Here is a 10,974-nt window from a genome sequence, read left to right as displayed (position 1 = left end):
AAGATTGAACCACTGTGTCATAGTTAAGGTTGAACCAAAGTGTCATAATTGAGATTGAACCACAGTACCATAATAAAGATTGAACCAAAGTGTCATGGTTAAGATTGAACCAGTGTCATAATTAAGATTGAACCACAGTGCCATAATTAAGATTGAACTAGTGTCATTGTTAAGGTCGAACCACAGTGTGTCATGGTTAAGATTTAACCAAAGAGTGTCATGTTTAGGATTCAACCTAAGTGTGTCATTGTTAAGATTGAACCACAGTGTCATGGTTCAGGTTGAACCACGAGTGTTGTGGTTTAGATTGAACCACAGTGTGTCTTGTTTTAGGTCAAACCACAGTGTGAAGTTTGAACAGACATGTTTGAAAGGTTTCAGTGGCAAACACAAATATATGTATTGGATGGTTTGATGGCACTGAAGCATAGCTGACAGTTGAATCACACAATTGAATGTCATAACTGTTGGTTGTCAAAGACAAGATACAATGTGTAAGTGTCATGATGTGCAACTATAAACTAAAATGTTTCGTGAAGTAATTATACAGCTCAATTAACGATAGTAACATAGAATTGCAATTTAGTTGTGTGTTTTTTCGAATAGATTATAACTGCTTACATTCAGGTCCAAATGAACTAAAGTAGGTTATAAACGGGGGTGAAACAAATAACCAGGAATGCAAACAATAATAATCGAGATGTGTTTTATTGAAAAAGTTATGGAGAAATACTCATTGCAACAAACACTACAATGACAGACAACAAATGTGATCCCGTCATGAGAAACTGAAACATTCTCCCGCCAAATCTGAGGCTACAAACAACTTCATTGACTTGTAGATAACTGTCTATAAAAAGCAAAGTTGACCAATCATGGTGGTTAACAAAAGCACTGCTCTGAATAATCCTGTGCCATAAACCTTTGACACACAAAACCCCAAAAGGCATGCGTGAACATTTTTGTCTACTGGTTTATAACCTTAGTTTCGATTAAGTTTAACTGCACGATTAAGTTTTATGTTTCTTTCAATTTTTATCAATAAATAATAAAACAAATTATATAAATTATTTATGGGTAAAAACTGGTTGCAAAGGATTTGTAAAAGAAATAATATTGTTATGAAAAATTAGATTAAATTTTGATTTGTTGGCATGAAAGATAATACTAACATGATTACAAAAATCAATGCAGTATAGTTGACTTACGTTGACACCATTAAACCTAGCATATTTATAAATGAAGATTTAATTTCATTGAAACTTTTATAAAAACCATGTTCTTTAGTTAACACATGTTTTATAATGTTTTCTGCTTTTTTTTTAGCCTCAGTCTTGGAAAACAGAACAGTCTGCATAGGCTAATCAGAGAAGACGACACTTTCTTAAGAAGAAAAATACCGTTAAAGCAGATATTGTCATCTCTGACTAGCCTGTGGGAATTGCACGGGCAAATCTGGGATGACTCTTCACTAATACGCTTTAAGCCCCATTTTCCCAGAGCGTGGCTCATTTTGTTGAGGGTAAGTGGACAGGCAGGAGAATGTTCACAGAATCTTACAAACGGAGGTACAAATCGGAGAGAAAAATAATATTAAAACAGCCACAACATCTACACTTTTATAATAACTTCAGATCACTTTTTACAACACTATTTTGTGAAGTAAGAATACCACATCAAATACAGAAAACACTGATTAAGTACAGAAAAATTACATACTGTTTAAAAGTAGTCACATATATAGTATTGACCTATTACATACAGTTCACAAAATAGACATTGATTTAGTGTAGAAACGATGTATGCAGGTAACAAACTGACCCCCTTTTAGTACTTACAAATTGGCCCCACTTTTAGTACTTAATGAAACTATATTTGGTTCACAAATTGACTTCAATTTAGCATAAAAATATAAACATATCTTTATGTGTCACAAATTGTAATGTGAATTATTTTCCAAGTGTAAAAGTCATCAGTATTGTATGAATCTGATGCCAGAAAAGTTTGCCAAAAATGAAGTTTGAATGTTTGTATTGTGAAAAATTGTACAATGAAATAGGAAGAGGTTCATAGATTCATGGACACTGGTTTAAAAGCATAAAAATATTGAAGCACTAGAAAAATTATTAAGAAGAGTAGAGGAAAATGATCAAGTACCGTCAAACTTGTATGTATAAGATGAATAAATGTAGAGAACAAGTAACATTTCAGGCAGACTCCATGTTTGGTGCTTTATTCTAACTTCACATCATAAGCGTTTTTGATCAAAGACAAAGACATGAAACATTGGCCCAAATTCACCAACCAATTCTTATACTCGAGTCTAAAAATAAAGAATATTCTAACTGCACTGTTCTTAACCCTTTCCCACTAAGAAGCTAAGTGAAAATGGCTATGTGCAAACAGCATAAAACCAGAACAGCCTATGAGTAACTCGCAGTCTGTTCAGGTTGTATGATGTTTGCTGCTCATCATGCAGTATCTTAGGGTTGGAACTGAAACCTTTAAAACTTGGATCTAGAAAGAAAGGCCTTTTATTAAATGCAACTTTCTAAGGGACGTAACAAATGCGTTAAAATCTAAGTGGTAAAGGGTTAAGCTTCTTGAAAGTTATGCAAAGCATGGCAGCTGATACATCAATTTACACTATTCTTTGCTAGGAACAATGTGTTAATGAAATAAGCACCATTTCTATCTTGTATATGTTTAAACTTGAAGAACAATATATGAGGTCTAGTTCTAGTCTTCACTCTTGAGCCTTGGTTGGTGAATACAGGCCAAGATCATTTATGCTCAACATTTTGTTGTACAAACACACAAGTAACACTCAAACAGATGACAAGGACCCACTACATTCATGAATTTACATCTTAAAAAGGTATATTTCATATATGTATGTGCTAAATAGAACAATATTAATAAAATAGCATAATAGTTATTATAATATAAAGAAAAATATGTCAAACATGTTATGCCAACAGCATATTTTCAAAGGGTAATAATACAAACAATAACACATACATACAAATAAAATGTATGCTCATTGTAACAAATATATACTTTAAAACACTTATCCAAATTCTTTTATTTTGCAAAGATAATCTTAAAGTTAAAAGTTAAAATCCAAATAAAGTTAATTATAGAAATCTTGAAAAGTTAAACCTACAAAACTTCATTATAATACCTTAATAATTATCTTTAAAATAAATAATTAAGTAAATTTATTAATATAATCATAATTAATTTTGTAACAGCATTATTTCTGATGTTTTCATGATAGTACAATTGAAATAGTTGGTTTCATGTAAGGCTCACCAGACGTTTTATGAACAGTCTCGAGTGAAAATATATTCCCATAACACTTAATACATTTTTATATGAAATATGCTCAGCAAAATTATGCAGTCACTGTGGTTAGATTTTATTGGTATATTATTTTCTTTTTCAAGTTCACTAAATAAAAGCAGCGGAAAATGGAGGTAATTCAGACATTGACATAAATGAATCGGACCTAATCAATTATTTTGGGGTAAAGTTTCGGTAGATGGGTAGATTAGTGACACCCATAGGCACGAAAAGTATATGTACTTTATTCTTGTTGAAAAAATTACTGTGGACAAAACCAACTATCTGTATGGAAAAAAACAACAACAATAACAAATTCATCAGAAATACAACACAAATTGAGAAAAACTTGAAAGAAGATGATCAATTTATCAGTGTCCCTTACAAATATCAAGTTGGTATGAGTTGACAAAATTGCAATGAATAAAAATATTGCACTTTAAAATGCACAGACCAGAAAACCAATCTTACTAACATTCATGAGCTCGATCTCAGACTCAATCTCGTATATTTGACCAATACAAGTGTGGCTCAAATGGTGCATGCATTCTGATTGGTCAATATTTTGAGATGAGACTTAAGTCTAAGACTAAGTGTTCATAGCTCTGGGGCCAGGGTCCCAATTCCAGAAACCTTCTCAACTTAAGCATTACATCTTAAAATATGTTTCCAACCATAAAATATTAACATATTTTGCCACATGTTTTCCGATAGTAACATACCATATGATTTTTTGGTTCATAATACATTCCAGTAAATAATAGTGCATGATACCTGGTCAAATGAAAGTTTAAAGCCTGTGAGGAATATACATAAATTTACGTTAAAGTAACATTCTAAAGATAAACAATTATGGCTTAAGATTTGATTTTAATATGATATTTCTGACACAAAACACCGGATGCTTAAAGCTAAGAAAAATATAGCTAACAGATTAATTAAGTTTAAATTTAATTAAAAACAATCTGCCTAACAATTCTAAAGTTCAAGAACAGCAATAAATTATTTATATTTTTTAATGAATATTTCTATATTTTTATTAAGGAATATTTGTATCAGGACCTGCTTGTAGAAAAACAAGTTTAATCAACAATGTCTGCTTCTAGCATTACAATGTAACTTCATTTTTAAAAGACCAACAAGAAAACATACTACTTTCATAATTAAGCCAATTATTTATTATTTATAATAACCTTTATATTTCATATGCTAATTTGCCTTTAATGAATGTAAGCTCCTATGTTTAAAAAAATCTTGAAAAAAACAAAAACAGAAAAACACAAGTTTTGCAATGAGAAAATCTGTTATGCAATACTATAATTGTCAGTGGAAACATATAATTATGCAATGATATAAATGCACAAGAAGGAAACACACATCATTGTTGAGCGTTAAACTGTTCTGTTTGACAATTCAAAATGAGATACATTAGTTTCACTCTTTTCACTTGAAATGAAATATAATCCAATGAAAAAGGACCTGAATAGTTACACGCAAAACCATTGAATTGTAATATAAACAGATAAAGTCAAGAACTGATTTGTCTTTAAGCAACAAAATAAAAAACTGTGATAGTAAACATATTCACAGATCATGCACAATTTAATGTATCAAAGAGAACAATGTATATCATATTAAAGTCTGAACTTTATTACTTCATATCAAAGCAAAAGATAAACTAAAACTACTCGTACGCTGCTGTGGTTTTAAAAGTTTGATATCAATCATCAAACATTAATATAGAGAAGAAAAGATGGAAATGGAAATGGCATTTTGAAATGGACTGTCTAAAGCCTTTCAAATTTTGTAAAACATTTAAACTGAAACCGTTTTTCTGCGCAATAGAATTACTTGATTTACACAGAAATCAATTAACCGGGGTAATTTATTTGCCAAGTGCCTTAATATATCAATTTGCACCTGTGTAGTTATTAGACATATGAAACTGAAATGAGCATATCTACAGAAGAACGATGCTTATTAATATGACAGTGCTGTAATTCACAGAAATGCATGGCATTTACTTTATTGATGTTGTAACTTGAAAAGAAACCTAAACTATTTTTAAATAGCTAATCAAGAATAAGCTAAAGAATCAATAAACAACTTCATAAAGATTGTTAAAGCTTAAAAAAATATTGCAATATTCTGTGCATAGAGAAAATACAAATATCATTAATACATGACTTACTTTTTGTTTACCTTACATTGTTTGTAAGCTAAAAAGAAAAGCTAAAACACTACTTGATACTAATAATTGTCCTTTGCAAGTACATGACTTATTAAAGGGATCTTTTCACGCTTTGGTAAATTTACAAAATTGAAAAAAGTTGTTTCAGATTCGCAAATTTTCGATTAAGTTATGATATTTGTGAGGAAACAGTAATACTGAACATTTACCATGGTCTAATATAGCCATTATATGCATCTTTTGACGATTTTAAAACCTAAAAATTAGCAGTCAACACACTGTGGAGTTGTGTGAATGCCCACCGGGCCATAGGAAAGTGGTAAAAACGTGTTGACTACAATGTTTATTATAAATCTCCTTTCAAATAATAATGGTGTAAATGTTCTTACAGTACAGTCAAATGTTAATTATCTCTTTTGTCCAAATAAACTCCTTTAAGTCTGTTAACATTGTTTACTTAAAATTTCCTACATTTTACAAGAATTTGTTTGATTGTTGTTTATTAATTTTTCAAATAAGTTCTCTGAGTGGTTTCTGTTTTGACAAGACAGAGACAGACCTTGACATTGCAAAGTTGCATAACAAGAAACAGGTCCCTTTTTAATCCAATTCATTCATGACATGATTGTAAAATAGTATACAATAAAAAAATGAAACTGTATTAAAAAGAATTGTATTTTAAACTATGCTCTCATTTCATCAAAACATTTCAAAATAATCAAATATCTGCACAAAATTTACCATTCTGGTAACAAAAATCTACATCTAAGACAATTTATATAAATGCTACAAATAGTTAAATACCAGGGAATGTTTGGTCAAAATCCAATAAATATGCAAAGATTATTATTGAAATAAACAATCAGCCTAAAGAACCAGAAAATTTGTTCTGAACAGTCAAGTCTAGAAAATTGAAAACTATCAAAAATTTAATAATCAAATAGCACAGAAAATGTTTTAATTCTTAAATAAAAAAATAAGTGGAAACATGACTTTTGTGGTTAACCCACATGCAACAGTAAAGATCGATAGATGTCTCAAAATTAGTAATATCTCACCAGATCAAATAACTAAATTGGCTACATGATAAATGTACATAACATAATAATATATTTTAAAACTTCAAGAAAAACATAAAACACGTGTCATGACAATTGATATGACAGAATTTCCAACTTCAAACAACTGAGAAACCATATCAGAAAATACGCCTACTTGGATTTTTTTCCTGCTTGCAATGGATTGCGTTCCAAGCATCTGAAAAATCTCTCCAACTCACCAGACAACCCCAGGAACAAACAAGGGAAGCCACTCTCAAGTCACCAATCAAGGGAGAGCATTCAATATTCTCCTTCAAATTATTGATAGTCCTTCTTTTAACTATCTTCACTAACAAGGAAAAAACTCCCTCACTGAAAACTCTCCCCAGCCTGCGCATGAGCAAAACATTAATTTTCAAAGTTATGTTAAGTAAACCGCCTAAATAAATGGCGAAAACTGATTAAACGTGCGCTCAAATCTATGCCTGTTGAAACAGTGTTCTATTTGTTGGGTGTGTTGGACGACTCAGAGCGGTGAAAGTGGACGTTCTGCCACTTTCCATCCTTCTTCTGCCACACCCTTGTCTCCTCTGTCTGTCCAGTAACTGGCAAACCATCCCTGCAAAAAAATCATTACTGCATTAGCTTGGTTTGCTTGTTTATATAACACTTTTCGCCGTTTGAAAAACAATCTTCAATTTACTTACTCTTTTTCTGTGAATGCTTGATTACCAGTAATAAATGCCGATACTTATGGCAGTAACTACCAACTGCCGAACGCAATAGGGATATAGGGAGAATGGCGTTCAAAGAAATTATGTTCCTGAAAAAGTGATGAGGCTGTATCGTGCATTGAATCAGCGACCGTAGGATATGTAGTCCAGTGCTCTACCAACTGCACTAGCTGACCCCGTTAAATCTCCTATCAAAGACATATAAACTGGGTAGGTCTAATGTAGACTATGAGCAATGTTCTGTCAAAAGGGGTATAAATGAATGTGCGTAAAGTATCGTCCCAGATTAGCCTGTGCAGTCCTCACAGGCTAATCAGGGACGACACTTACCGCCTAAACTGGATTTATGCAAAGAAGAGACTTTCTGTAAACGAAAAATATAAAAGCGGAGTGTCGTCCCTGATTAGCCTGTGCGGACTGCACAGGCCAATCTGGGACGACACTTTACGCACATTTATTTAACCCCCTTTTCACAGAACACGGCCCACTATACTCACTTATCAATGAACTGCGTGAGTCTAACGTAGGCAATACAGGCTGAATCGTCACTCAGGATGTGAACCGTGGGGTTCAGAATGCTGGTGTTCACAGGCCTCGTGTTCTTAGATAACACTGAAACACATGTGTAACACCTCATACGTCAAACCCTTCACCACGCAGATACGCACTGTACCACATTTCTATTCCCTCAGAAAATTACATACAATGTAAGACCTTTCTTATAAGATGCACATGTTAACCCTTTGCATGCTGGGAAATTTGTCGTCTGCTAAAATGTCGTCTGCTGAATTTCTAAAATTAGCATTTTCTTTGATTTTTTTTCAAAGAATACTATCAGAATAGCAAACAGTTTGGATCCAGATGAGACGCCACGTTCTGTGGCTTCTCATCTGGATCCAAACTGTTTGCAAATGCCTTCAAAATTTGGTTCCCGCACTGAAAGAGTTAAAGGCTTCATTTCAGATTTACTCGCAGGCTGTTCTCGTTCTATGCTGGTTGCATAGACATTTTTACTTGTCCTTAGAGGGAAACAAGGTTAAATGGGTATACAATCTACGGCTGGAAGCCTTAAAAGTTGATCTGCAGTGTGATTTAACCTACTAACTGGGAATAACACATATGTTTTAATAGATTTACAATCAAAGTAGTGAAAGGACTAAAAGTCACTTAGACAATTAAAGACCATAATATAAATGCATGGGTGAATTGTGTGGGAACAATTTACTATTTAAAGAACACAAATGAATGTCTGTGATCTTCCATGGAAACAAAAACAGTATATGAATAATCAAAGGGTAATAACTCCCTAAAAAAAATCATTGGACAAGAATGACTTGACAAGGATTGCATTCAAGGATACAAACACACCAACAAAACTGTTTCAAGCAAGTTGTCTGATGTTTGGTTAATAAAAATCGTTTCTACCAGAAGTGGTTTTATTATTAACGCAACCCATGAAATGGCTAAATTCACAACCTGGCTCGTTCAGATCTCAATTTTTATATCCAAATGAATACATTCTAGCAGTGAAGTCATAGTACAGGTTACCTTGCTTAGCCAAATTGTAATTTGCCCCATTAGAGCAAAACGATACCATTTGCGCCCTAATTTCAATGCCACATGGTACCTTTTTGCACAAAGGGGGCCAATTATTATTTTAACCCCTGTTGACTTAAGTGTACCTTTACCATGGTCAAAGTAGAACTTATGGAAGTCCATCCCGACAATTAAATTGCCCAGGGCTTCAGGCTCAAAACTAGTCACCGAAGGATCCACAAATTTCCTGAAATGAAAAGAACACACATTTTCTATACTTGCACAAAGAAGGGTCTCTCAGCTAGTGATAAAATATACATTTCTGTGTGCCTAAAATAACATAGATCACAACATGCTCACTTTAGTATCACAAACAAAACTCAAGTGCTTCTTTGTATAGAAGTGTTTAAATTCTCAACATGTGACATGTTGAGATAAAATTGCAAATGATTGAGATCTGTGCAAGTGTTAATGATATTTAGTATAGATCTATTAACGGAAGAAAGTATTGCAATTTTATCAACAAGCAACATGTCAATTTTAGCCGTAAAAGTTATATTCTGCGTGAACGCGCTAAAAAATATACTGTATATTGTCCTTCTACGAACAAGATGGCGAAAGCCATAAGGGCACTCAACTGAGACCTCAAGGATTGTGACTGTTCTGAGAAGGAAGTATTTCAAAAGATTTCACATTAACCCATTTAGGCCTAGTGGACTCTCCCATCCTTCTAAATTGGATCAAATTATTTCCAAAATTAGGGATGTCTAGTATATTTATTTCTATATTTAGAATATTTCTTATAGAAATTCCTTTAAGCAAACAGCGCAGAACCTGATGAGACGCCTCATCTGGGTCTACGCTGTTTGCCAAGGCCTTTTTTCTAGACGCTAGGCATAAATGGGTTAAAACTGCCCCAACACCTGGCAGCCATGTTTGTTTTTAAACCAGAATTAATGTTCAATTCAGTCCAGCAATCATAACAAAACAAGTTTTGAGACATTCTGTGCAAGTTTCATGATCCGTCAGTTATACATGTGATTTCTAAACAAGGGCTGTTTGTAAAACATGCATGCCCCCCATATGGGCTGTCAGTTGTAGTGGCAGCCATTGTGTGAATACGTTTTTTGTCACTGTGACCTTGACCTTTGATCTAGTGACCTGAAAATCGATAGGGGTCATCTGCAAGTCATGATAAATGTACCTATGAAGTTTTATGATCCTAGGCCTAAGAATTCTTGAGTTATCACCCGGAAACCATTTTACTGTTTCGTGTCACTGTGACCTTGACCTTTGACCTAGTGACCTGAAAATCAATAGGGGTCATCTGCAAGTCATGATCAATGTACCTATGAAGTTTCATGATCCTAGGTAGGGTTTTGTTTTGGCCCGATTTTATAGCCGAAATTCGGCTATATTCCCAATCACAAAAAGTATACTTTTTTCTTAACCAAATTTTCAATTTTCTAAGTATAAAAAGGGCACATAATTCTGTCAAAATGCACGCCAGAGTAATCTTACTTTGCCTGCTCAGTCCCCTCATGATAGAAAGTAAGTGTACCAAGTTTGAATGCAATAGCTTTGATACTATATGAGAAAAGTGGACCTAAACACAAAACTTAACCAGACACGGATGCCAAGGTGATGACAATAGCTCATAACTTTTTTTTCAAATAACCTTGACCTTTGACCTAGTGACCTGAAAATCAGTAGGGGTCATCTGCCAGTCATGATCGATGAATCTATGAAGTTTCATGATCCTTAAGCATAAGCGTTTTTAAGTTATCATCCGGAAACCATTTTACTATTTCGGGTCACCGTGACCTTTACCTTTGACCTAGTGACCTCAAAATCAATAGGAGTCATCTGCGAGTCATGATCAATGTACCTAAGAAGTTTCATGATCGCATAAGTGTTCTTGAGTAAGTCATCCAAAAACCATTTTACTATTTCAGGTCACCTTGACCTTGACCTTTGACCTAGTGACCTGAAAATCAATAGGGGTATCTGCGAGTCATGATCAATGTACCTATGAAGTTTCATGATCCTAGGCCTAAGCGTTCTTGAGTTATCATCTGGAAACCATTTTACTATTTCGGGTCACCATGACCTTGACCTTTGACCTAGT

The 10,974-nt window shown here is 33.5% G+C and overlaps 1 protein-coding gene across 21 annotated transcripts in view; it reads right to left on the bottom strand.

Annotated features, from left to right (window-relative positions):
• Positions 1–689: 689 nt before the first annotated feature.
• The window catches only part of LOC127869086 (calcium/calmodulin-dependent protein kinase type II delta chain-like), a 211,181-nt gene continuing 200,896 nt past the window's right edge, over positions 690–10,974 (bottom strand). For 18 of the 21 annotated variants that reach the window (XM_052411379.1, XM_052411392.1, XM_052411394.1 and 15 more), the window contains 3 exons: positions 8,993–9,093; positions 7,808–7,922; positions 690–7,195 (listed from right to left, as the gene is read on the bottom strand). In XM_052411379.1, the coding sequence (XP_052267339.1) occupies positions 7,078–7,195; positions 7,808–7,922; positions 8,993–9,093 (334 nt within the window). In that variant the 3' untranslated portion in view covers positions 690–7,077. The remainder of the gene's footprint in view (positions 7,196–7,807; positions 7,923–8,992; positions 9,094–10,974) is intronic. The other 3 variants (XM_052411382.1, XM_052411399.1, XM_052411402.1) reach the window with 1 other exon arrangement.

Source organism: Dreissena polymorpha, chromosome 2 (assembly GCF_020536995.1).
Source record: "Dreissena polymorpha isolate Duluth1 chromosome 2, UMN_Dpol_1.0, whole genome shotgun sequence".
Taxonomy (NCBI): Eukaryota; Metazoa; Mollusca; class Bivalvia; order Myida; family Dreissenidae; genus Dreissena; species Dreissena polymorpha.
This window is presented reverse-complemented; position numbering and strand designations above follow the sequence as displayed.